Genomic DNA, 27,413 nt, shown 5'->3' with positions numbered 1-27,413 from the left:
GTTTTTCCTGTAATTGATTAGCTAAGTATCCATTAATATGTACGATAAATAATTTCAATTATAGGTAATTATTTTTATAATTTTTATGATAGTGTTTTACCTAACTACCTACACATCTAGGAAATTACTAAATAATTTTTAAAATTTATATAGGTAATTAATGTACTGAACGAAGTAGTTGACCGAGAGCGAAGCGAGGTCGCTGAGGCTACTTGACTGAAATTGCACTTGTCCGTCTGTCCGTCTGTCGGAGTTTTATAACTTCTGAATTACTTAACGTAATTACTCCAAATTTAATATTATGTAAACTGATGGCCTTCATCTGAATATTGCATAAAAAATATAAAAAAAGCTTTATTTGAGGGGGGCCCCGTACGACATGGGGGGTTTTATAGTGGAGGTTGAATTCAACGCTAAATTTTGTCAAAAACGGCTACTTACAAATTATAAACTGAAACTTATGTATAATTTCAGTTAGATCCTGTTAGAACTTCTTGCGTTATTGCTCTCAGCACTTTAACAGGCGAACGTCTCCGGTCTCCAATAACTCTTTAGGTCTTTTTGCGTCTAATGTTAAAAGTTTTATCGTATGGGAATTATGGGATACCGCGAGGTGTCAGTACCTACGGGGTGAACCACTATTTAAACTTTATTACACCTTTTTTTTTAAATAGAGATAGCGAGCAAACGAGCGGGCGGGTCACCTGATGTTTAGTAATTACCGCCGCCCATGAACATTTGCAGCACCAGAGGAACCGCCGATGCGTTGCCGGCCTTTTAGGAATTTGTTGGTCCGCCCCTTGAATAACCCCATGTTGTAATCTACTGGGAACACCGCCGATGGGAGTTGGTTCCACAGTTTGCATGTGCGTGGAAAGAAGGATCTGGCACAGCGGACGGTCGAAGTATCTGTCATCAAGTACCTATCATAAGAAGGTAGGTACCTACCTACTTAGAGGTAAAATTCATTCGTATACCTATGTAATAACTAATAACGAACTAGACTCACGAGTCACGTGATTAGTCGAAGTAAGCCTGACTAGTTTTCGAATCCTTCCGGGGTCCTTTTTCAAAGGGCCTGCCTCATGAATCGGCGCGAAAGAGTCAGGCCTTTGACTAATCCTGTGAGTCGGTTATTAGTAATATTTTATGGGTAATCACGTTAATTTAAAAAGAGACAATATAAAACCTCAGCTAACAAGTTTTGTTTACTCAAAACTCAAGGCTTCGACGCGGTTGCAATATATACTAGGTATAAAGTGAACGCTCTTTGACCTATCACGGCCCGACATATTTATGTATGTCACGTTATGATCTTACAGAAGTACAGTATATAATATAGCACTTTTTAATGAACTCTATATATTCGGTTTCAATAATAAGGAACTATCGATTTTAATTGCCCAACCGAATTGACTTGAGAATCGGGAAACAATCGTATTATAATGTCAACATCCAAAACAAAATGATCCTCCCCGCCCCTTTTAACCCCTTCCATCGAAGACGTTGAAGGATATATCATAATCAAAAGAACAGGTCTAGGTAAACTGGTCAGTTTTAATGACATACAATTTAGCCTTTATACCAGCTTGGTACCTATAGTCGCTATCGACTTCACCAGTTGTCATATTGCGGCAGTACTAAACGCATGTGTCGTTTGAAGTCTCACTTACGCCATTTTACGTCTCAAGCATGTAAATAGTTACAAAAGTGGAGTGTTATAATGATTTTAATATAATTAGTGAAGTACTCAAGTGTACATGGACGGAATATGGTAATAAACCAATAAGATATGGCCTGCATTCTTCGTTGCATTCTCTGGGTTTCACTGGTAAGTACCTATTACCTGTTTGTTTGTAAGTCTACACTAAAGATATTACAATATACTTATTATCTAATAGACTGTTAATAATATTGAACGTGTAAAGCCTCTATATGATCATGACTTTGAAATATTGGCATAACTATTCTAATAGACATTGGTTTGATTCCGACACACCGGGAAAACGCAAGGTCGATAGGGTTGGAAAATCTTAGGAGCAATGCACACCAGTAGAGTCGCTGCTCCATCTGTACGAGTTTTTGAACTCCAGTTTATTTTCTTTGACATACGGTGTATTTGACAAATATGTTTGACCGTTTACGGGGCACTTAATGCCTCAACTTGGCGGTGTATGGATGTCAGTGTGCATTGAAAATTGATGCCATGCACCACTGACAGCCGCTGCAAACTTGATCGTGTATGGCCAGCGTTATATTAAGAACTAATATATCGGGTACGTACCTACCTATAGAGATCATTAAGGTAAGAAAGGAAAAGTGTATAATTAAGCAGACATAACCTTGCAGTTTCACTTAAGAATCGGAAAAAAATACTAATAAGTAGTTACTTTACCTTGGTACAATAATTATGTAAGTATTATAATTAGGCTGATAATAATATTTTAGACTGAAAATAAAATTCCGAAAATGTTCAATTTTTGACTTAGGTACAGTCAAAGTCTAAAACTCGTTTAGCACCTTAATGATCAAAATCTGCACTGCACGGAACGGTTGTGCACACATCTGTGAGGCGTGTTTATGGAAAAAGGTCATAAGTGCGATTGCTTTTTCATGCAGTTGCGGAATTGCTACTCAAATTCTGTGGCCGACCGTACCTACGAGTACCTTTTAGTAGAGTAATTTTAGCAAGACCGCTTTCTGCAAGGATAAATACCTATTAATTACTACGATTTATTTATAAAATACGTGTTAATTATTAATAATTAATATCAGTGTTCAATAAAATATTAATGTGCCGCGCGTAGGTACAAATTAGGTACCTACTCTAAGCCGTTACACAGTAAATACTTTTTATTAAAAGTGGTTTTTAATGACTCTACATATTGATTAAGCAAACCTACCTAATTAAAATTATATTGACTGGTGCTTATTATTTCGTTATAAGTTATAACCTTGAAATAATACTTATTGCAAGGTATTATAATTTAAAAATATGCTATGCTTGATTAAAAACTTACTGTTTACAAGTTATTACACTGATCGCGAGCAATTTACTCTTATCTGTTGAGGAGTTCCGTTATCAGCTATCTTCGAAGATATTCATCACTAGGGTTCCGTACCTCAAAAGGAAAAACGGAACCCTTATAGGATCACTTTGTCGTACAGACGACAGACAGCTGTCTGTCAAGAAACCTAGAGGGTACTTCCCGTTGACCTAGAATCATGAAATTTGGCAGGTAGGTAGATCTTATAGCTGACATTTGGGGAAAAATCTGAAAACCGTGAATTTAGGGTTAGATCATACAAAAAAAATTAAATTGTGGTCATGAACTAATAATTAGTATTTTCAACTTTCGAAGTGAGTTACTATTTCAAGTGGGGTATCATATGAAAGGTCTTCACCTGTATATTCTAAAACAGATTTTAATTCATTTTTATGCATCATAGTTTTTGAATTATCGTGCAAAATGTCTAAAAAATACGACTGTAGTACGGAACCCTCATTGCGCGAGCCTGACTCGCACTTGGCCGGTTTTTTTTATATGAGACCACCTCTGAAGTATGACCTACAAACAAAAAAAAAAAGAGTAATATAAGAGCAAAAGCTGACTGACTGTCTGACTGACTGACTGACTGACTGACCTATCAATGCACAGCTCAAACTACTGGAGGATCGGGCTATTTGGCATGCAGATAGCTATTGTGACGTAAACGTCTGTTAAGAAAGGATTTTTGAAAATTCGATCCCTAAAGGGGTAAAACACGGGTTTGAAAATTGTGTAGCCCACGCAGACGAAGTCGCGGGGATAAGCTATAGTCAATTCATAATAATGGCGGAGTAGGTAATCGCCTAATAAACATACAAAAAAACATACCTACAGTCGAATTCAGAACCTCCTCTTTTTTTGAAGTCAGTTAAAATGATGTTTTAGTATTCACTTTTTAAATTTTGATTTTTAGTTCACTGCAAAATACAAAAATTGAATTTAATAAAACACGAAATTTAGAGTTTAGACAGTAATACTACATATATTGGCAAACCTAGTAGTAGTAAAAAAGTAGGTAAAAAAACATAGAATAGTGTAGGTTCTTCAGGTAGTAGGTATAGTGCATTCAAAATAAACTGGCGTGTTTCCACTTGAGACCGTCATTAACAGTAACAATAGGATTAAGTCGTGGCGGTGAATTCAAAAGCATCAACACTATGAGGTTGAACCGGCTCCTTTAAAAATGAATGGGCTCAATGAGTGTTTGGTTTATTACACCTATTGTTTACGTGGCATGTCGAATGTAATCCTATTGTTATTACTAATGACGGTCTCAAGTGGAATCACGCCAGTTTATTTTGAATGCACTAGGTATACCTACAGTCAGTTTTCCAAGTTACGTTTGTAAACAAGAGTTTTTATCTTGAATCTTTGTCGGTCAAGACTTAAGAGTCGGCAAAAAATGTAGAGTTGAGTAATAAAATTATCATCAAACCGCAGAAAAACAATGGGTCGTACAAATTTATGTAGTGATATTTTTTTTTGTTGTTGACGGGTTTTCACCAGGTTTTCACCCAAGATAACACTGTATTATTATGACACGAGCTTCATTTATCGTGAAAATTTTAACGCTCTACCTACTCTCTATTATGGCTCATGAGATACATCATTTATATTGTAAATTGATCTCTTGAAAAGAGCAACCGCCGAGTTTCTTGCTGATTCTTCTCGGTAGGAATGACATTCCGAACCAGTGGTAAATTAAACTACCTAGTTAACGATTCAAAAGCACTTGTAATAAATCTACTTGAATAAAAATATATTCTATTCTATTATATTCACACTGACAGATAGACGGACGGCGGAGCCGTCGTAAATCGTATTTAGGGAACGCTTAGGTATGTAATGCAAAATCAAATGTACTTTTTAAAAAGGCGAGTACCTATTGGGTATAAATTAATTAATTTCAAAACCAAAATTATATATAGGTACCTAACTACCTAGGTACCCAACTAATTAAAGTTATTAGTTTATTGTGAACAATTATTCAATTAAAAATGCTTTACTAATTAATTATTACTTATTATAATGAATCGGCTAACGATTCCACACAATATGGTACGATCACGTAACTTATTTGAAGGAAGAAAGTTATTCGTTACTTTTACTTTTATCGTTCGAACAACACTGATAGTGAAACCGTTTTATTATACATAATATGTCATATTATTATTCTAGGTATTTTTTAAGGTTCCGTACCCGAATGGTGCCAACGAGGAGTAATAACTAAACCTTCGCTGTCTGTTCGTCTGTCCGTCCATCTGTCCGCATAATAGGTAGAGAATTGAAATTTTCACAAAGTGTGTATTTCTATTCCTGTATCACAACAAATTATAAATGGCCGCCATGTAAATAAAAAAAAATAAGGTACGGAACCTACAGTGTGTGAGTCCAACACGCACTTGACCGGTTTTTAGGGTTCCGTACGTCAAATGGAAAAACGGAACCCTTATAGAATCACTTTGTTGTCTGTCTGTCGGTCTGTCAAGAAACCTACAGGGTACCTCCTGTTGACCTAGAATCATGAAATTTCGCAGGTAGGTAGGTCTTATAGCAGACATTCGGGAAAAATCTGAAAACCGCGAATTTAGGGTTACATCACACAAAAAAAAATTAATTCTGGTCATGAACTAATAATTAGTATATTCAATTTTCTAAGTAAGATAACGATATCAAGTTGGGTATCATATTATAAAAGGGCTTTACCTGTGCATTCTAAAACTGATTTTTAATTATTTTTATGCATCATAGTTTTTGAACTATCGCGCAAAATGTCGAAAAAATACGATTGTACTACGGAACCCTCGTTGCGCGAGCCTGACTCGCACTTGGCCGGTTTTTTTACTACTATAAACTTGTATTTAACTGTACGCAAACAACTGTTATCTTTAAACATTATTTCTGGACGCAGTATATGTCCGCAAGTCGTAAATCTTATAATTGTTAACGGCTGCCATGGCTCTTATCGCGCGCCGATTTAAAACCAGCCAGCGCTAATGAGTCACTCGCAGTAAGAATAACGACTAAGGTCAAATAAACAAGTAAACTTATTTCTATTCATTTATTATTATTTTATTCAGATACAAGTTAGCCCTTGACTGCAATCTCACCTGATAGTAAGTGACGATGCATTCTAAGGTGGGAGCGGGCTAACCTGGAAGGAGTATGGCAGTTTTTAGGGTTCCGTACCTCAAAAGGAAAAACGAAACCCTTATAGGATCACTTTGTTGTCTGTCTGTCTGTCTGTCTGTCAAGAAACCTACAGGGTACTTCCCGTTGACCTAGAATCATGAAATTTGGCAGGTAGGTCGATCTTATAGCTGACATTTGGGGAAAAATCTGAAAACCGTGAATTTAGGGTTATATCACACAAAAAAAATTAAATTGTGGTCATGAACTAATAATTAGTATTTTCAACTTTCGAAGTGAGTGACTATATCAAATGGGGTATCATATGAAAGGTCTTCACCTGTATATTCTAAAACAGATTTTTATTTATTTTTATGCATCATAGTTTTTGAATTATCGTGCAAAATGTCGAAAAAATACGACTGTAGTACGGAGCCCTCATTGCGCGAGCCTGACTCGCACTTGGCCGGTTTTTTATTAAACCCATACCTTTGGTTTACCGGAACGCTAAATTGCTTGGCGGCACGGCTTTGCCGGTAGGGTGGTAACTAGCCACGGCCGAAGAACATAGGACATAGGCTACTTTTTATCCCAGGAAATCAAAAAGTTCCCACGGGATTTTTAAAAACCTAAATCCACGCGTACGAAGTCGCGGGCATCAGCTAGTTTATAATAAGGGTACTGATTACCTTTATTCTCAGTTTCAGTTATCGATACATGCGACTGAGATACCGGAGGGCAGGTCGGTGCGGGAGGGCGAGAGGGCCGCCAACCAGAAGTCCAACGGTTCGTACAAAATCCTGAATAGACTTGTGAAGCCTTTTGTCAGTAAACGAGGTTCGTATTGGACGAGAACCCTGCCAACGGGGCCAAAATGTTCACTAACATTATTAATATTAACCTAATAATACGCAATAACCTATTATAATACTTAAATATAAAAATTAACCGTAAAATAACAAAATAATAACTAACCTACAATTATGTCGTTTCACCGGTATATAACTGTCCGGTTTTTGTTTTTATAACGTATTTTGTAAAACGTTTTTCTTTACCATTAGAGTTCCGCGATAAAAACTGCTTACCGCAAAATCTGAAGCTTTGACAAAGATTAGTTATAATATTTGGGATCGACTTTAAAGATTTTGTTCATTTATTTTATTTTATCATACCTAATATTCCCCTTTCCCCTCCATCTAAATATATAAAAGGAAAAGGTGACTGACTGACTGACTGACTGACTGATCTATCAACGCACAGCTTAAACTACTGAACGGATCGGGCTGAAATTTGGCATGCAGATAGCTATATAATGAGGTAGGCATCCGCTAAGAAAGGATTTTTGAACATTCAACCCCTAAGGGGGTGAAATAGGGGTTTGAAATTCGTGTGGTCCACGCGGACGAAGTCACGAGCATAAGCTAGTCTAAGCATAAAGCTTATGCTAATAGTAGGTAGGACAATAGTGCAACGGGTGGGGTTTGAACCGCTGACAGTTCGGAATTCAGTCCTATATACAGAGGCTATAAAGGCTATTAAATTTTATTAATTTTTTTTTTAAAGAATATTTGCCATGTTAAATGACTAATATTCCCCTTTCCTCTCCAACTAAGTGTCAGGCTTGTGCTAGGAGTAGGTACGACAATAGTGCAACGGGCTAGGGTTTAAACCGTCGACCTTTCGGTTTTCAGTCCACTCCTTTAGCGGTTGAGCTATTGAGGCTCAATTCAGAAGTTAAGGGTGCGTACCTACTACCTGCACCAGGTGCATTCTCTTGTAACAGCTGGAATTCATGCGTTAAATCGGAGAGTAGGTACCTACGTCATACATTGCGCACTCTAGTAATACCTTAAATCAGTACCCTTATTATAAATGCGTAAGTGTGTTTGTTTGTTGGTTTGTTGGTTTATTGGTTTGTTGGTTTGTTCCTTTAATCACGTCGCAACGATGCAACGGATTGACGTGATTTTTATGAATGGGTGTAGATAAAGACCTGGAGAGTGACATAGGCTACTTTTTATCCCGGAAAATCAAAGAGTTCCCACGGGTTTTTTAAAAACCTAATTCCACGCGAACGAATTCGCGGGCATGAGCTAGTAATTTATAAATTAAGTACAAGCGGTAACAAACTATAATACCTAAATATGCTCGCATTCAGTGAATGCTGTTATAGAAGTGTTATTTAAAAGCGAATGTTGGTCCTTTCATTCTCAAAATCGAGTTCCAAATTGTTAAATCATCATAAATGAAATGAGACATGTGCTTTGTAGTGAGTCGGCGATGGGTCGATCATGATGATGATGAATAGAATAGAATAGAATATATTTTTACTCAAGTAAACTTTTACAAGTGCTTTTGAGTCGTCAGGTAGTTTAATTTACCACTGGTTCGGAATGCCGTTCCTACCGAGAAGAACCAGCAAGAAACCAGTGATGATGATGCACCCTAAGAAATCAGGCATTTCGGGCATAAACTATCGAAAACAGATACAAGTGCTGGATTTTTATAAACCAGAACCATTCAGAACAATTCCAGCTCGTGAAACCCCTGCACAACATAAAAACGTTTAAATAAGTTAAACAAGAAATAGTTGAAATAGTTTAAACAAGCCTAGTCAGGTGATGACTAACAAGTCAGGCCTAGTCCTAGTCCTAGACCTAGACCTAGGTCTACTTAATTGTTATTAATCTGTATTATTAATATTTTTCTGTGTTCCTTATATAATTTATGTCAGCACTCAGCAACTTAAAGGCAATAAAATTTATGATTTGATTTAAATTGCTCAAAGACCAATTTGTACTGGGCAGTTATATACTGAGTTGTAATAGGTACCTGCCGATAATGACGTGGGAACAGAATATTTTAACTCGCATGCGCAGTAGGTAGGTTTATTATGACTATGGCAGTATATCTCGGCTATTTATCTAACACCTATACTTAGTTACCTTAAATTACAAACAGACAAAAAGAACGTGAGCTACAGTGCGACAAGGCTATCTTGGCGCGTGGCGAAAATCGGAACTAAACGTTGCCGTCAAGTGTCCCCTTTGGTTCTTGTTTGCATAGTCTGCCTTTGTTCTCCAACAGCGCCCCCCCCCCCTGTCAATGTCATTCAAGTGCCAAAAGAGCCTTGTCGCACCGTAGTTGTGTGATTTGATACTGAAAGCCATAAAGCAAAATAAGAAGAAGAAGAAGTGATTTGATCAATTCATGCTATTATGACAATTCAAGATGATCATTTCCCTAAGCAAATCAATTTTTTTTATTTTTATTTTTTTTGGTAGTAACTAAGATAATTTGTTTAGACATTATTTTCTGTATGGACTACACCAGAAGAGTCACTTCATTGTTCCTTCATTCAGCTTCACTCGCTTCATTCAGGACCTCCTTCGCAAATGTCTAACTGCCGACAATAATATTATGATTACCGTAGTCGTCATAAAATTATGAGCAACCAACTAAATAAATAATTTGTCCAACCAAAAGTTCATAGTTTACCGGAGTTCTTTATGTTCCATTGTTACTTCATTGCTATTTTAAACTTATCTTGGTTATTATGATCTGGCATGAGCAATTAATGTAAACATAAATTTTCTGAGCTCGCTCGAAACAATGACTCCAGTCATATCAACCCGGACGTTCTAGACACGAACTGATGACTAAAAGTTACCTTTTAAAGAATCACAAGCTTAATTTGTTATAATCCGCCAAAACAGACAAATCTGTTTATGGTAGGTACAACGTGAACCCCCTATTCTCCCCTATTACTAAAGTAGTACAAAAAGCAAGCAATACACACCACTTTTTAAAGCCTAAATCCACGCGGACGAAGTTGCGGGCATCAGCTAGTTATGTATAATTGAAATCACTCACGACAGTTTAAACATCTTCATTTTGTTGTGACTGCTCAAAGTTTTATTAATTTTTTTTCAGTGGAGGACAGGTTCGTGTTTCCAGGGGAGTACCAGAAACCTGAGGTGTTCGAGAAGCCAGTGATTCCTGACGAATGCAAGGAAATCGGCATTTGCGAAGACATCCCCAACTATCCCGAAGAACTCGTTGATAACTTGATTCATGAGGTAAGGAATGTCTGCTACCACAGTTTAAAAACCTCTCTGGTGTACTGATACGTCTTTCGGAGTTTTTAGGGTTCCGTACCTCAAAAAGAAAAACGGAACCCTTATGGGATCACTTTGTTGTCTGTCTGTCTGTCGGTCTGTCAAGAAACCTACAGGGTACTTCCCGTTGACCTAGAATCATGAAATTTGGCAGGTAGGTAGGTCTTATAGCAGACATTCGGGGAAAAATCTGAAAACCGTGAATTTGTGGTTAGGTACATCACAGAAAAAAAAAATTAAATTGTGGTCATGAACAAATATTGCTATTTTCAACTTTCAAAGTAAGATTACTATACCACGTGGGGTATCATATGAAAGGGCTTTACCTAAACATTGTAAGTACAACAGATTTTTATTTATTTTTATGCATAATAGTTTTTAATTTATCGTGCAAAATGTCGAAGAAAATACGTTACTACGAAACCCTAGGTGCGCGAGTCTGTCTGGCCGGTTTTTTTTAGTTTAATCGATAATTTAAAATGGTTATCACATATAAAACTAGCAAAAGACGTGTATTTACGTATTTTGGAAGACCATAATCCATACTAATATTATAAATTCGAAAGTGTGTCTGTCTGTCTGTCTGCTAGCTTTTCACGGCCCAACAGTTTAACCGATTTTGATGAAATTTGGTACAGAGTCACCTTACATCTCGGGGAAGGACATATGCTTCTTTTAATCCCGGAAAGTTAAAGAGTTCCCATGGGACTTTTGAAAAACCTAAATCCACGCGGACGAAGCATCCATCATCCGCATCATCATCAATCAATCATCATCATCATCCATCATCATCATCATCATCATCATCATCTAGTCAATAATGAATGTTTTTTATTGTAACATTGCAGCTCATGAGGCAGAACAGGACGAGGTTCAACAAGGACATGTTGGAAGTTCCTCAAATCGCTCAACGGATAGGACCCGAGGATGATAACATTGAACTTTGTGACACGGTGGAGAAGGTAATAATAGTTATTTATCTTACAAGGGGTCAAAGTGATATTTTATTTTTATTTTTATTTTTATTTCATTGGAATCCTGAGCGTAGCGAGGAATTTAATATATCATGCAGCCCGAGAGCAAAATATATTGGCCCCGAGTGACATACCTACACTATTTTTCTGGGATAAAAAACCGTGTATGTCACTACATAATATTATACACCTATGGTAAAAAAACTGGCCATGTGCGAGTCAGGCTCGCGCAACGAGGGTTCCGTACCTACTACAGTCGTATTTTTTCGACATTTTGCACGATAATTCCAAACTATGATTCATAAAAATAAATAAAAATCTATTTTAGAATGCACAGGTGAAGACCTTTCATATGATACCCTACTTGATTTAGTTATCTTACTTCGAAAATTGAAAACTTACTAATTATTAGTTCATGACAACAATTTTTTTTTGTGTGATGTAACCACAAATTTATTGATTTTTCCCCGAATGTCTGCTATAAGACCTACCTACCTGCCTTCATGATTCTAGGTCAACGGGAAGTATCCTGGAGGTTTCTTGACAGACCGACAGACAGACAGACAAACAATGTGATCCTATAAGGGTTCCGTTTTTCCTTTTGAGGTACGGAACCCTAAAAAACAAGAAATAAGAAAGAATCATAAAGCTCCGAGTCACTTAGCGAGCGATGGAGAGAGCTAGTGGCATGCACAGGTTTGAAGCTAGGGTAGGCATTATTTAGCTAGGAACCTGTTTATTGGCAGGTCATAATGAAAATATGCATTCAGCTATTACAACAGTACTGGGGTAAGCAGTGCATTTATGCCTCTATGACCTGACTCCCCTGGAGAGAGCTAGATGCTTGGAGTTATTATACGTGACCATATTATTATAATTTAAAGAATTAATTTGTTCTTGATCCAGTTGTATGCCCCGCGGGCAGCGCAAGACAGTAACATGGAGTGGCATGTCATAGTCAATGACAAGAAGAAGCCTCAGCAAACGTTTCGAGTTGAAATATGCAAGTAAGTTAAATTTCAGTCATCATTATCGTGATCAATAAATCGCCGGCACATTACATGAGCTCGTCAAGCGGCTTGATCAAGCAAACGGCACTTTTCTCATACATCATACACATACATACACTTTTCTCATACACATTCCCTGTCCGAACCGCGTCGTCGCGTCAAGCAAAAATATAAAATCACATCAATCACGCGTCAAGCACGTAAATGCTTGACTCAACATCAAGTAAACTTTGTAAATGGTCATAAATCATAATGCTTGACTCAAACAAAAAATATCTACGTGCTTGACGTGAAACCGCTGGACCGTCCCAGAAGCTCTTCACAAATCATCATCATCACCATCATCATCATCATCATCATCATCATCATCATCATCATCATCATCATCATCATCATCATCATCAGCCTGTGAATGTCCACTGTTGGACATAGGCCTTTCCTAAAGAGCGCCACCACACCCGGTCCTCAGCCTTCCTCCTCCAGCCACTTCCCGCTAGCCTCTTTATAATATGGTCGGTCCATCGTACTGGAGGGCGTCCCACACTACGCTTGCTTAAACGCGGTCTCCTGGCTCCAGTGGCCATCGCCTTTACGACAGGCATGACCTGCCCACTGACACTTCAGCTTGTTAATAGTAATAAATAATAATATTATATGGTAATATGGAGAGAGCTACCTATTCTAAATAATATCTGTCCCGGCTGTACTCACGTGTTTAGTCGACGAACGCGCGAACGGACTCCCTTGAAAAAGGACCCCGGATGGGTTCGAAACTAGTCGGGCTAACGTTGACTAAACACGTGAGTACAGCCGGGACATATATTATTTAGAATGGAAATCACTCACGGTAGTTTAAACGCTAAAAAAAAATAAAAACCGACTTCGTTACACAAACACTAAAAATTGAAAAATAATTTAATTTACTACCGAATATATTCTGTATACAAGAGTTAATATAGTTCCATAATAATACTTTTTGGTGCCGGTGCCAATTAGCTTTAGCTGCGCGAATCGTCTAGACTTCATATTTTTATGGGACTCCACAATGGCACCTCATTGGCACCGACCCCAAAAAATATTATTATGGAACTATATTAACTCTTGTATACAGAATATATTCGGTAATAAATTAAATTATTTTTCAATTTTTAGTGTTTGTGTAACGAAGTCGGTTTTTATTTTTTTTGTAAAAAATTTTTATTTCACAATTTTTAGTGGCCCCATGGAATTATGCTATGACTGGTTAAAAATCTACTGTTTACTAAGCTATTACACTGATCGCGAGCAATTTACTCTTATCCGTTGAGGAGTTCCAGTATCTATCTTCGAAGATGTTCATCAGATCTTCACCAAATTGAAATGGGACCAACTTTGAAGTATACCCTTTCAAACAAAAAAAAATTTTTCAAAATCGGTCCAGGCGTTTTCGAGTAATCGGGGAACATACATAAAAAAAAAAAATAAAAAAAAAAAAAAAAAAAAGATTCCGACGAATTGAGAACCTCCTCCTTTTTTTGAAGTCGGTTAAAGAGCTACCTAGAGTTAGGAGTTTCCCTGAGGGATAAAATTCTTAACAAATGATTATATTTTATTTTCAGGGCCAAAGAATCAGCGTGCTCATCAATAGCGTACTTCCAGAATGGATACAAGGCGAGATGCGTCCAAAAATTTATGTTAAGAAATATGTTAGCTATTAACGACCAGCAAACAGTGGTGGAGAAGGCGTTCCAAGTGCCCAGCTGCTGTTCCTGCATCGCCAGACAGACGTGACGGGGCAACAACCAACTCTGTATCATATTGTATTTGTAATATAATAAATAACGTTATTATACTTTTTTTTATAAAAATCAGTACCCTTATTATAAATGCGAAAGTGTGTTTGTTTGTTGGTTTGTCCTTCAATCACGTCGCAACGGTGCAACGGATTGACGTGATTTTTTTTGCATGGGTGTAAATAAAGACATGGAGACTGACATAGGCTACTCTTTATTCCAGAAAATCAAAGAATTCCCATGGGATTTTTAAAAACCTAATTCCTCGCGGGTTGAAGTCCTCGCGGATGAAGTCCTCGCGGATGAAGTCCTCGCGGATGAAGTCCTCGCGGATGAAGTCCTCGCGGATGAAGTCCTCGCGGATGAAGTCGTGGGCATCAGCTAGTATTACAATAAAACTTTAAGCTACAGCTAGCCTTATCTAATTACTGTACAAATCATGGACGTGGACATTTCCGCGCTGGGCAGCCAGGCTGATGCGTTGCGCAAAAAATGAGCCAGTCCTTCTGTTAACAAATGAGGCTAAAAAATATTTCATTAAAAAATCTAAAAAGAATTGAAAGCGCCTCAAGTTTGTATAGTACGCGACAAGTCGAGATCAATCGGGGAGGGAACACTCCGCACACCCGTACAGTACCCGTAGTACAAGATTTTACGTCTCACCAAACCAAACCAAATTCGAGAGTCGAAATACTACCGCTTTACAGTAAAATGGACCTAAACAGCCTTGAATTGAAGTCAAATATTCAATGCCACTGATTTTAATTTCGCAATGTTTCCGCTTGGAGCGCTGGCTGTAGAAGTGTAAACAAACTTGAGCTTTAAAACAAGGCATTTAAGATCCAGTTTACTGTAACGCGGAAATTTTTCGACTCTCGAATTTGGTTTGGTTTGGTGAGACGTAAAATCTTGTACTACGGGTACAGCTCTCGCGCTAACCCGGTGCAGGCGAGCGCGGCTAACGTGTGGGTGTGCGGGACTTCCCCCCACCACATACCCTGATTGCCATCTCAACCTGTCGCGGACTATAACTCATTTGCTACACAGTTGTGACGTTGGCAACAAGTTGCGGGATCCGGTTCGAAGGACCGACTGCATTATAATTCATCCATACTAATATTATAAATGTGAAATGTGTCTGTCAGTCTATATTCTGTCAGTTACCTAGATAACCTGTATCCCGAGACCGACATAGGCTAATTTAGGCACATCTAGTAATCGGGTCCCATCGGCACCCTTCGGGTACATAATTTTTAAACGTTTTTCGAAATTATTTGCCAAGTACGTGACAGGTCGAGATGGCAATCGGGGTATGAGGCGGCGGGACGCCCCGCACACCTGCACGTCACCCGCGTTATCCCGCACCGGGTTACCGTGGAGGCTGTGTGGGTGTGTGGGGCATCTTCACCCCGATTGTTATCTCGACCTGTCGCGTACTATAGTGGCTAAAGGTTAGACAAAATCAATTTTGATATATTATTATATTTTAAATGGTTTGTATGGCAAAATAAATTGAATGATTGGTCATAGAATAAAATGGATATTTAAAAAAAAAAATAGCAATAATATTATGTTTTATATAAGTATATAACGTAATACTCTACTTACTAAGTAGGTAATATTAGTTTTTTTTTTTTTTTAATTTTATATAGATACTTAAATATGAAAATTACAAATCAAAAATGTCATATAAACCACCCTAACCGTTCCTCCCTGTGTTGGGGACAATGCGCAGATAAACTTTCAGCTTTTACAAAATAACGAAGGTCAGGCTCTCACGGTCTCTTTCTCTACTACTTACAAAAAAAGTAAAAATTATTAAATTATTATGGCAAACATGGTTTTTAGGGTTCCGTAGTAAACAAGGAACCCTTATAGTTTCGCCATGTCCGTCCGTCTGTCTGTCTGTCTGTCCGTCCGTCCTCGGTTAATCTCGGAGACTATTAGTGCTAGAAATCTGTAATTTGGCATGGGTATAAATATTAATCACGCCGACAAAGTGGTGAAATAAAATTTTGATATATATTTTTTTAGGGTACCTCCCCTACATGTAAAGTGGGGATGAATTTTTTTTTCTAGGTATATATAATAGTAGGAATAGGTCTTTTAAAAATACTGTGGGTGTGTAAACATCATTTTTCGATTTCTAGATTCGTTTGTAAAATATGATGTTTTAAAGTGCTAATTTTTATTAGAGTCAAGTGTCCCCCCCCCACCCTCTATCAGCCAAATGGTAGTATATAGAAACGTGAAATAATTCACAGAAGTAGTATATTATAATCAATTTTAAAGGAAAACTATCATGGCTTACGGCTAAGTAGGGTTCACAGGTTAAGGAGTTACGTCTGTTTTTCGAGGATTGTGACTACGGAACCCTACACTGCGCGTGGCCCAATACTCACTTGGCCGGTTTTTTAAATGTGTAATCAACCGTTTTATAAGCATTAAAAACTTTTTATTCAATAAGAAGTAATTTCATACCTTCCCTTCATCATCATAAAGTCCAAAGTTGTATAAAACGGAATTTGATCGGAACTAGGTACCTATTTATAAAGTACCAAAGCGATAATTTTCTTTTCATAATAATATTATAAGTGACATTAGAATAAGAAAGACGTGTTAGAAGATGTATTCCTCAATTTTGATATTAGTTTTGATTTTTATGTGTAAGTAAGTTGTTTATAATGTAGGCGATAAAATACAGGGTGTAACCAGAACGCTAGCAAAAACGAAGACATGTGATAGTAGTGATGATTACTGATATATATGCTACCACAAAATAAACGTGATTTCTTTTCTATTATATAAAAATGAGTCGCTAAATGTGTTGCTGTTTATAATATTCCTTGAAGTACGAGGATGGTTCTTACGGAGAGAAAAATTTAAAAAATTGCCTGACAAACAATCGACTGTTAGGCGGTACGAAGTTCGCTAAAAGTACGATAAAATATCCTATATTTTGTAAAAGTTCACATTATATTGCAAATACATCTGACTGACGTTAGAGGTCAACGAACGTTGCGTACGTAGTCCACTCGGAGTCCCGTTATCTACATTAAAATATGAAAATATGTCATTAAACCACGACATAAGCTTAAAATAATTATTTAGTTCATTTGTTGTGGTTGCTCAAAGCTTTATTATAATATCCATACTAATATTATAAATGCAAAAGTGTGTCTGTCTGTATGTCTGCTAGCTTTTCACAGCCCAATAGTTAAACCGATTTTGACGAAATTTGGCACAGAGTTAGCTTACATCCCGGAAAATCAAAGAGCTCCCGCAGTATTTAAAAAAAAACCTAAATCCACGTGGATGAATCATCATCATCTAGTTTATTATATTTCAGTTGAGGACAGGTTCGTGTTCCCCCAAGAGTATCAGAATCCGGATTAACAATCACTGACTAGCTGTTTTTTTTTTTTGTGTGTGTTGTTTCGGATTGACTATGCTGCGTAGGCCCTACTGGCCGCTACAGCGTCACCGGGGGGGTTGGCGAGCGCGAAGCTCCGCCTGGGGGTGAGCCCTAGGGCTCGAAGAAATAATACGAGAGGTCGGGGGGCAACGTCCTCCTAAGGGCGCCTCCTGTGAGGCTCGGACCACGGCTTAGGATGACGTTGGGATGGGTTGAGTTGTCGGTTTTGTTGGTTAGTCCGTACGCCCCCGAGGCCGTGGCGTGAGCCCACGTCCGGGTGACGTTAGAAATCGGGGACCTCGTCTTCGCCGGCGAAGACGCTGTGATGAGGTTGAATTGTGTAGCCCTACGAGATAGGGTGCATTGTCGGTCATGATTTGATCGTCGGGGTCATTAAGGACGTGCTTAGGGCGTCTTTTATCTGGGGGGTCGTTTCGGTCAGGGGTGTAAGTCGCTGCCTCAACTATTAGGGGGTTGGGGTGTCTAATGGCTTTCTCAAAATAATTTTGGAAAGCTGTTTAAAGTAATGAGCTATTGTCGGGAGTTGGAGGTCTCTGTGGAGGTCCACGTTGCGCATGTACCACGGGGAGCCAGTGGCCGTACGCATAAACTTATTCTGTAGGACTTGGAGAGGTTTGAGAGAGGAGGGCGGCAGGTGTGCAAATGCAACACAGGCATAAGACATTATTGGGCGGATGCACGTTTTGTATAGCGTGACTTTGTGTCGAAGTGACATTTTGCTCTTTGCGCAAATCATGGGGTAAAGACGGGAGAGCACATACGCTGCGTTCTTGCGGACTCTACGAATGTGCGCGGCGAAGCTCATCTTGTCATCAAAGGTTACACCCAAGTACTTGGTATTAGTTTGCCAGGGAATGGGGCGGTCGTAAAGAGTTATTTCAGTCTGTCGAAGTTTGTATTGTGATTTCCTTTTGGACTTTTGAAAGAGCACTGCTGCGCTTTTCTCCGGGTTAACCTCTATCCTCCAAAGGCGGAACCAGTGGCCTAGGCTACTGACTGCCTTTTGGAGTCGAGCTTTAACGTTCCGGTAGTTTAAGTCGGAGTTATATAGAGCGGTGTCATCCGCGAACTGGGCTATATGAACATGAGGGGATCTGGGAATGTCGCTGGTGTACAGCGCGTACAAAAGTGGCGAGAGCAGGGAGCCCTGAGGGACTCCTGCTCGGAGAGGTCTTGGGGAGGATAGGGTCCCATCCAGACGGTAGCGAAAAGTTCGATTGGTGAGAAATTCTCGTAGTAAACGTACGAGTCTTTCGGGCACGCCTAGATGGTAAAGCTTGTAGATCAAGCCGGCGTGCCACACCTTGTCGAAGGCTTTGGCTACATCGAAGAAGAGGGCTCCCGTTGGGATACCTCTCGTTTTGAATCGGTTGAAGCCGAGAAGGATGTGCTCCGTGAGGCGGTGCACTTGATGAACACATGAGTGTCTGGTTCGAAAGCCAAATTGCTCGTCGTTGAGGAGGTTTTTCTCCTCTACGACGGACCTAAGTCGATTAAGGATAACTTTCTCATACACCTTGCCAAGGGTGTTGAGCAAACTAATGGGGCGGTAGCTAGTAGGGAGGTTCCTAGGTTTCCCTGGCTTGGGGATGCCTATAACGGTAGCTTCTTTCCACCTGTCGGGGAAGGAGCATCCTGCCATGAGGGTGTTAAAAATTACAACCAGGAGGTTGATTAATACGTCAGGGAGTAACTTTAGAGTTTTGTTATTAATAGAGTCGGGGCCTGGGGCTTTTTTGGCGTGAAATTCTTTGATAATTTGACGAACTTCGCCGCTATTTGTCGGGAGGATTGGATCGCCACCTGGGGCGGAAGAGAAGATAGATGCTAGTTTGTTTTCAACTAGTTCTATGTGGGACTTGTCTACAGAGATGGTGCTCGGGGAGCATTGGGCTTCTAAGCTATCGGCCAAGCATTCGGCCTTATCGACATCTTCAAAGGCGGGCGGTTGATTGGGACGTAAAAGCGGAGGAGTGGCCGAGACAGGGTCGGCTTTGAGAGCTCTCGCCAGGCTGTAGTAGGCTACATGCGATGGCTTGAGCTCACTCAGCTTCCTGTCCCATTGTTCGTCGCGGAGTTCGGCAAGGCGAGCCTTTAACTCCCTCTGGGCTCTCCAGAGTTCTCTCCGGTTGTCGGCGTTTGGACATGCGTCATGGGCTCTACGTTTAGCGTTTTTGATGGTGATGAGTTCTCTGGCGTCGTCCGGCAACTGTCGACGGGTGAAACCGTTCGGCATCTGTCGGGAGCAGGCGCTTAGAGCATCGCGGATATGATTAGTAAGGTGCAGTGAGGCTGCATGCGCTTCATCTAGACTACCTATAATGTCAGGAATTTGAGAGATGTGCACTGAGTCTATAGACTTAAGATGCTCTGAGAGCTTCTTGAAGTCAATGACTGTTTTGGTCGGGGGGGCCGCGGTGGGCGGGGGTCCTAGCCGCAATAGGACGGGACGGTGGTCTGAGCCTAGCTCGGACAGCACCTCCAAAGGACTCACCTGAAGGGCGATGTTCTTTAGAAGAGCTATATCGAGTATGTCCGGTCTGTCTGTTGAATTGTCGGTCATTGGATAACGAGTCGGTGTGTCAGGGGCTATAACTATGAAGTTAAGATCGGGGCGGTGCGTCAGTCTTTCGAGTTGGCGTCCTCGTGAGTTCGGGGAGCGGCAATTCCAACTTTGATGTTTGGCGTTAAGGTCTCCGGCCACGATAACGGAGTCTCCTAATGAGAGAAGTGCGCGGATGTCACTTTCTAACAGATCTTTCGAGGGAGAGAGATAAACGGATGCTAGTATGACCGACGGATGGCCAGTCATACTCACCTGACATATGGAAGCTTCCATGTTGGTTAGTTGTGGAGGATCGAGAGGAGTGCAGTGAAGAGCCCTTCTGTAGTATATGGCAGTGCCACCCTTAGCAGTGGCCCTGTCGTTTCTGACTATATTAAAATTAGCAATTCTGGGATTACTTCTACTAGGTTTCAAGAAGGTCTCTTGCACTAGAAGAATGTCGGTTTGATGTGCACATACAAATTCGCGGACTTCGTCCATTTGGTCGATAAGGCCGTTCGCGTTGTAGAACGCGACTACTAAGGAGTGGGGTTTTAATCTACCTTTGGTCGTACTATCCATTATGGGTTGCTTTAAGGTTATTAATGGAGATGAGCAGACCCAAGTGTTGGGTAATAGCTAATTTGGGATCCTTCCTGAAGGTCCGGGCGAAAACTTCCATCTCCACTATATCAATAGAGGCGAGGACAGTTTCGATTAAGTGGAGATTATCCGCAGCGTTAGTCGCCGCGGATGAATGGAGAGAAGGCTCTGCTTGGGGCTGGGGCGTAGGCGCGGAAGCCTTTACCGGGGCTGATTGGGCGGGCTTGGCCGGGGCTGGTTGGGCGGGCTTTGGCGCAGGGGGGTTAGCCCTGGGAAGGGGTTTTTCCCATGCGTTGGTGGCCGGAGCCGGCGCAGGGACGAATTTCTGGGCGGGTTGGGGAGCTGCAGCAGGTTTGCGGCCGGCCGGTTTGACCCTTCGCTTTTGCTCCTTGGGGGCTTTAGGGCATCCGCGATAATTCGCGGTGTGCCCTTGAGACCTGCAAAGAACACAGCTCGGGGGTTCCTCGGTAGGTTGCTTCCTGGGGCAGTCGGAGGTGCCGTGGTCCCCTAGGCACTTAACGCACCTGGGGTGGGCGAAACAATTCCTTGCGGAATGGCCGTACATCTGGCAGCGATGGCACTGGCCCATCCTGCCGCGGTTACGGGGGGGCTCTATTTTAAGACCCGTGAGGCGACACACCGATGTGATGTTATTGATTTTCTTACCCGCGGGGGTAAGTTCGAGGGTTACGAGCACCATCTCGTAGGGGGCTTTGGTTCTAGGATGGTACATCCTGTGAACCTCTAGTACTGGCAGCTCCTGGGAAAGGAGGTCTGTCTTTATGTGGTCGGTGTTCAGCTCCTTCGGAAGGCCGCGAATGACTACGCGTAGAACGCGTTCGTCGGGAAGAGCGTAGGTATGGAACCCTACATTCTCTTGACGGAGAGTCTTGGTGAGGAGGCGATGGTCGCCTGAAGTCGGACATTGGACTTTGATTCCAATGGCGGTCGAGCGGGCACTCGTGAACGAGATGCCCCGCTGGTCTAACAGTGGCAAGATGCGCTGCCAGCTGAGTTTTTCCCTAATAAAAAGGGGAGGGACCTTTTCCCTTGGCGAATCCTCCATGGGGGAGTCTTCCGACTCCTCCTCGGGGGTTGCCTGGGAGGTTGTGGGTTGAGTACCGGGCCCTGAAGGGGCTGCAACGCCCACCTTTTTAGGTGGGTTTGCGTGGGACTTGGAGGCCTTCAGCTTTCGCTTCTGGGCCTTCGTCTGTACAGTCGTAAATTCCTCTGTTTCAGAGGAGGCTGGGGACGTCTCGGAGTGTGGCTCCTTAGGCGGGATCGGTGTTTGGGCTGAGGGCCCAGCTGGGGTTTTGGAGTGAGGCTCCCTATTGTCTGTCGGTGTCACTAACGGGGTATCGTCCTCCATGGCCATGGCCGAGGGAGGAGATGCCGGGGGTTGGTCAAAGCGCGCAGGCTGTCTAGTGGGGTCTACCTTAAATTTATTAAGGTAGATGGGGTTTCGGTTTTTGAGGTCGGCGATTAGTGCAGTCATGTCCAGGTCTTGCCAAATGGTTTGGGGCAGCTCCGGGCCCTGATGGGGCCCGGAAGTAGGTTGGTCGGGTTGTTGAGGGCCCATAGTGGACCCGGTGGCTCGAATAGGTCCCCCCTGCCTAGACAGGGGGGTGAGTACCTACGGTGTGGCCCTGATATGTGTCCCCGCCCTTGGGTGACGGGGGTGTGAACCTATGCTGCGCTTAGACTAGTGTACTCACGGAACCTAGGCTCTAGAACTACACTACACTATACACAACGCAGGAACAATCGAAGCACTGGCAATCCAGGGCACTTGCACTGACACTGGCGAACTCGCGCGAGAGAGTTCAAACCGGTACCGAGAAACGGAGCGCATCAGCAAACGTCCGCACGGGGCGGAAGCCGAGCACGGGGATCACTGACTAGCTGACTTCTAAAAGTTATTATATCGTCTCGGCCTGCGCCACTATCGCTTTTTGGTGACAAACAACCTACACTAATTTTGGTGGGGACAAATGGGGGGGCAGCACGTTACAACAGTGCTGCCCTCCTCATAGATCTTAAGTTTACCAATTAACTTCGTTCCATAAAATTTTCATACATGGCGCTGTTTACTGCACCCATTAAAAACGAAAAATAATTTCCGAGCGAAGGTATAGGTACGCTATAATAATTGGTACGTAAAACATCCTGCAAGACAACAACGTCAATAAAACATACGGACAGCCAGGCAGCTCTTTCAGCTCTGTCCTCTGAGGTTGTTAACTCAAGACTGGTTGAAAACTGCAGAGACACCCTGGCCCAATACCGGGTGGTTCTACGCTAGGTACCAGAGCATGCTGGAATAGTTGGCAACGAAAATGCTGACATTTTGGCTAAATCATATAGATATAGGTATTATTTTTTGTTTTTAGTGGGTGCAGTATACAGAGCCATTTATAAAATTTTTAAGGAACGTTCGCTCTGAAACTTCCTCTCATTAAACTTTCACAATAAACTTAAACGTAGATGTTAAAAAAATATACATATTATTATACACATACAGCTGTCTTGCATCGCGGCGACAACCAGGAGAACCTGATAATTCCTGAAGAATGCATGGAAATCGGGGTTTGCGAAGAAATTCCCAATTATCCGGAAGCATTCGTTAAACAGATGATTACTGAGGTGAGTAGGTAGGTACTTATCCTTCGCGTAGGAGGGGAATGTCATCATAGACATCCGAATCGGATAGTGCTGGACTCCTACTGGCTAAAAAAAACCGGCCAAGTGCGAGTCAGGCTCGAACAATGAGGTTTCCGTACTAGTCGTATTTTTTCGACATTTTGCACGATAATTCAAAAACTATGATGCATAAAAATAAATAAAAATCTGTTTTAGAATGTACAGGTGAAGACCTTTCATATGATACCCCACTTGATATAGTCACTCACTTCGAAAGTTGAAACTACTAATTATTAGTTCATGACCACAATTTTTTTTTGTGTGATCTTCTAACCCTAAATTCACGGTTTTCAGATTTTTCCCCAAATGTCAGCTATAAGATCTACCTACCTGCCAAATTTCATGATTCTAGGTCAACGGGAAGTACCCTGTAGGTTTCTTGACAGACAGACGGACAGACAGACAGACAGACAACAAAGTGATCCTATAAGGGTTCCGTTTTTCCTTTTGAGGTACGGAACCCTAAAAATCACTATAATACACAATGAACCGCAAAAGCTTAATTTGCTACAATCCGCTGAAACAGGTCGAATCTGTATGATGCAACATGCAGCATGCGAAATACACCGCCCGCCCTCCCACTGCTAACCATGCAGGAAAAAGCAGCCACCAGGCAAGCAATACGCACTACCACGCAGCACCACACAGATCCCAAAACACACTCGACGCACGTTTCGCCCCGACACCGGACCATCCTCAGGAGATGTAGACCTTATAATGTAAGATTTGACCTGCGGATTGTAGCAAATTAAGCTTTTGGTTCATTGTACTTATAATATCATGGAGTTCCGCAAAGTAACGCCTGCTTCTATACAACATCACTATATATTTTACTAGATAATGCCCGCGACTTCGTCCGCGTGGACTTCACACAGGTACAGAGTTAGGCTGATTTTAGTCTCACGCTGATCGCACGCGCACCGTCGTCGGCGCTGATGGCCGAGATATACAAACTTCTAGGAAGCGTTTTTGAAAGACGCGTAGCTATCAGCGCGCACCGTGGTCAGCTACGCGGCCGCACGCGTGGTCGGCGCTGACCATTGCACGAGCGCCTCTGCCTTAAGTGAGCGTTCTAGTCATAGATAATATACTAAGGTTCTAGTGTCGAGCGGAACGGACGTAGTCAGCGTGTACAGTCATGGCGAATCGCGAAGTGGATACAGGTCGAGTTATCGATGAGGTACGCCTGAGGAAGAAATTGTGGGATGCATCCGATCCACTGTACAAAAATAAAGATGCAAGAAACAAAGCCTGGGAGGATATTGTCGACACATTATTCGAATCGCTCAATCAATGGAAGAACATGTAGCCTTCGTCGTCGCCGGTTCCTATTTCTTTGGGATAGGTAGTATAAAGCAGCAATAATTAATACACTCCGCATTTTGGTCGTCGTCTGTACAGTAAGGCGTTCAGTACGATACTGAAACGAGCCACGCTGAGCCTCAGCGCTGACGAATTACGCAGTACGCACTGCTGACGGTGAGCGTGAGACTAAAATCAGCCTTAGATTATCCCGAGAAATTAAAGAGTTCCCACAGTATTTTTATACAATCTAAATCCACGCTGACCAAGTCGCGGGCAGCATCTAGTACCTACTTAATACTTATTTTTTTATTTTGAATATTGCAGCTCCAAAGCCACAACGTAACGTTCAACCAGGATGTGCTGGAAACTCCTCAAAGGCGAGCTAATGAAGATAATATTGACCTTTGTGAATCGTCCGAGAGGGTAATAAAACTTTTTTCACTCAACAAACACAGGATACACTTTTTTACTTCTTTTGCAAATAGCACCTGACCTAACATCAATTTACTTCTTAAGATTTTGCACCCTACCGATTTTCAGAAACTCAAACTAAATGTAATCGACATTTCTTCACGTCTCTAACTTTAAAAACATAGGACTTCCATACAACCTTCGACACCCCTTGCACCCCCTTAGGGGGGGGGAATTTAGGTATATCCTTTCTTATCTGATACCTACCCCCTAGAAAGAACCTATCTTCCAAATTACAAGTAAAAATAACAATAGTTAAAACTTTTCTATAAAAACTTTCACCCCCTATTTTACCACCCAGGGGGGGGGAATTTCCCAAATTGAATTATACAGATTTTTATTATTTAAACCTAATAACCTAAATGTCGATTTTCACGTCTCTAACTCCAAAAACATAGGACTTTCATACAACCTTCGACCCCCCTTTCACAACCTTAAGGGGGGAATTTTTCAAAACCGTTTCTTAGCTGACACCTACGTCCAAGAAAAAACCTACCTTCCAAATTTCAAGTTTGTAGGCTTTATAGTTTCTGAGATTTCGTGATTAGTCAGTCAGTCAGTCAGTCAGTCAGTCAGTCAGTCAGTCAGTCAGTCAGTCAGTGAGTGAGTGGTATTTCTCTTTTATATATTTAGATATTATATAATAATATTTAGATTAGATTTAGGTTTAAAGAATTCGTTTGGTCTCTATTTCAGTTATTCGTCCCGATGGCAGCCCAAGACACTAATATGGAGTGGCATGTGATACTTAACGACAAAGACAAGCCTCTGCAAACATTTCGGGTTGAAACGTGCAAGTAAGTTAAGGGATGATTTATGCTAGACCGTGCCGGGCCCGAGCCGTGCCACGTCCGACTAATCCGAGACAGTTGTTATTTTAGTTTAAAGAAAATATGTAGATTTCGCGGTATTGCGATGCCCGCGACTTCGTCCGCGTGGATTTACATTTTGCAAAATCCCGCGGGAACTCTTTGATTTTCCGGAATAAAAGGAATAAAAAGTAGCCTATGTCTTAATCCAGGGTATAATCTATCTCCATTTCAAATTTCATCCAATTCCGTTCAGCCGTTATTGCGTGATTGAGTAACAAACATCCAAACATCATCACTTTCACATTAATAATATTATTATTAGGATTAGGATTAACACATACACACAAACTTGTGTCTTTATAATATTAGTGCGATGTGATAGATACCTACCAGTGGCGTGCAGCTCATAGAGGCATAAACGCACTACTTACCCTCATTGTAAGAAATCAATGCTTATTTTTCATTTTAACCTGCCGTGTAATAAGTTCAGACCTAAATGCATACCCTGGCTTGAACTCCTGTGCACGCCACTGATACCTACTGTACAATAAAATACTTATTATGATTTATTTTTAGTGCTGAATCAGATCCGTGTTCATCGCTGTTGTACTTCCAAGGTGGACACACGGCGAAATGTGAACAAAAATTTATATTAAGAAATATGTTTGCTTTGAACGACCGACAAATGGTCCAGAGGTTCTTCCGAATACCCAGTTGCTGCAGCTGTCAGCTGGACACGGGAGTTTGATGAGCACGTCCGTCTCCATCGAGTACTTTTTTATTACTGCATCACATCAATACGCCTGTATCATATTGTAAATTGTAATATAATAAATAACTTTGAAGAATTGGGTATTTGACTCCAATTTTTTTATTACTTTATTATAAACTAGGATAAAAATAATGACGTAAATTGAAAAAACTAATTAAATCGATCAAGTAACAAAAAAGTTGTAAGCATTTAGATATTTCTGATTAGACAAAGATAGCGATATAGCATTTTGACGTCACACCTTACTAATCCCATAGTAGTTTCGTGCGGTTTCATATAAATTTTCGTTTTGCAAGAAAGGAATAGAAGAACCTCCCACTCCAAAATTAAAATGCCTGTAACTTTGTACATCTTTGTTGGATTTTAATATTTTTTTCAGCATACGTCATTATTTTTATTTAATATTTTACAATGAAAATTTTTTTTCGAGGGCACTCTATAATCGATACTGAACACAAAACTGTAATTTTTTTCATTTTTGTCTGTCTGTCTGTCTATCTGTCTGTCTGTCTGTCTGTCTGTCTGTCTGTCTGTATCACGGCCGCGCATCACGCTGAAACTACTGAATGGATTCCAATGAAACTTGGTACGATTTGAGGTCATACTATGAGGAAGAATATAGGATACTTTTTATCCCGAAATTCAGCATGGTTCCCGTAGGAGAGGGGATGAAAGTTAAAATGTATACTGAGTTGTAATTCATTAACGCGTAGTCC

At 40.9% G+C, this 27,413-nt stretch overlaps 2 protein-coding genes across 3 annotated transcripts; both read left to right on the top strand.

Annotated features, from left to right (window-relative positions):
- Nucleotides 1-1,607: 1,607 nt before the first annotated feature.
- On the top strand, nucleotides 1,608-14,112 carry LOC117986890 (uncharacterized). Of its 2 annotated transcripts, none has more exons than XM_034973855.2 (6): nucleotides 1,608-1,831; nucleotides 6,881-6,965; nucleotides 10,113-10,258; nucleotides 11,146-11,259; nucleotides 12,178-12,278; nucleotides 13,880-14,112. In XM_034973855.2, exons 1-6 carry the CDS (start codon nucleotides 1,793-1,795, stop codon nucleotides 14,049-14,051), a joined length of 657 nt encoding a protein of 218 aa, XP_034829746.1. In that variant the 5' UTR covers nucleotides 1,608-1,792; the 3' UTR covers nucleotides 14,052-14,112. The 2 variants fall into 2 exon arrangements, with proteins under 2 accessions (XP_034829746.1, XP_034829744.1); XM_034973853.2 differs by having other exon boundaries at nucleotides 6,881-7,016.
- A 2,513-nt stretch (nucleotides 14,113-16,625) lies between these two features.
- spz (Spaetzle domain-containing protein) lies at nucleotides 16,626-26,963 on the top strand. Its single transcript, XM_069502345.1, has 5 exons — nucleotides 16,626-16,719; nucleotides 23,159-23,280; nucleotides 24,967-25,065; nucleotides 25,810-25,910; nucleotides 26,502-26,963. The coding sequence occupies exons 1-5, from the start codon at nucleotides 16,680-16,682 to the stop codon at nucleotides 26,671-26,673; spliced, it is 534 nt and encodes a 177-aa protein (XP_069358446.1). The 5' UTR covers nucleotides 16,626-16,679; the 3' UTR covers nucleotides 26,674-26,963.
- Nucleotides 26,964-27,413: the final 450 nt, after the last annotated feature.

The sequence above is a fragment of the Maniola hyperantus genome, chromosome 12 (assembly GCF_902806685.2).
Source record: "Maniola hyperantus chromosome 12, iAphHyp1.2, whole genome shotgun sequence".
Taxonomy (NCBI): domain Eukaryota; kingdom Metazoa; phylum Arthropoda; class Insecta; order Lepidoptera; family Nymphalidae; genus Maniola; species Maniola hyperantus.
Note: the sequence above shows the minus strand (reverse complement) of the source record. Positions and strands in the feature narration are given on the sequence as shown.

Excerpts from the sequence above, each read along its gene's own strand:
- LOC117986890 (XM_034973853.2), top strand. The coding sequence starts at position 1,793 with ATGGCCTGCATTCTTCGTTGCATTCTCTGGGTTTCACTG. Across the intron at positions 1,832-6,880 it reads GCATTCTCTGGGTTTCACTG|TTTCAGTTATCGATACATGC; the intron begins GTAAGTACCTAT and ends CTTTATTCTCAG. Across the intron at positions 10,259-11,145 it reads TTGATAACTTGATTCATGAG|CTCATGAGGCAGAACAGGAC; the intron begins GTAAGGAATGTC and ends GTAACATTGCAG.
- spz (XM_069502345.1), top strand. The coding sequence starts at position 16,680 with ATGTATTCCTCAATTTTGATATTAGTTTTGATTTTTATGT. Across the intron at positions 25,066-25,809 it reads TTTGTGAATCGTCCGAGAGG|TTATTCGTCCCGATGGCAGC; the intron begins GTAATAAAACTT and ends TCTCTATTTCAG. Across the intron at positions 25,911-26,501 it reads TTTCGGGTTGAAACGTGCAA|TGCTGAATCAGATCCGTGTT; the intron begins GTAAGTTAAGGG and ends ATTTATTTTTAG.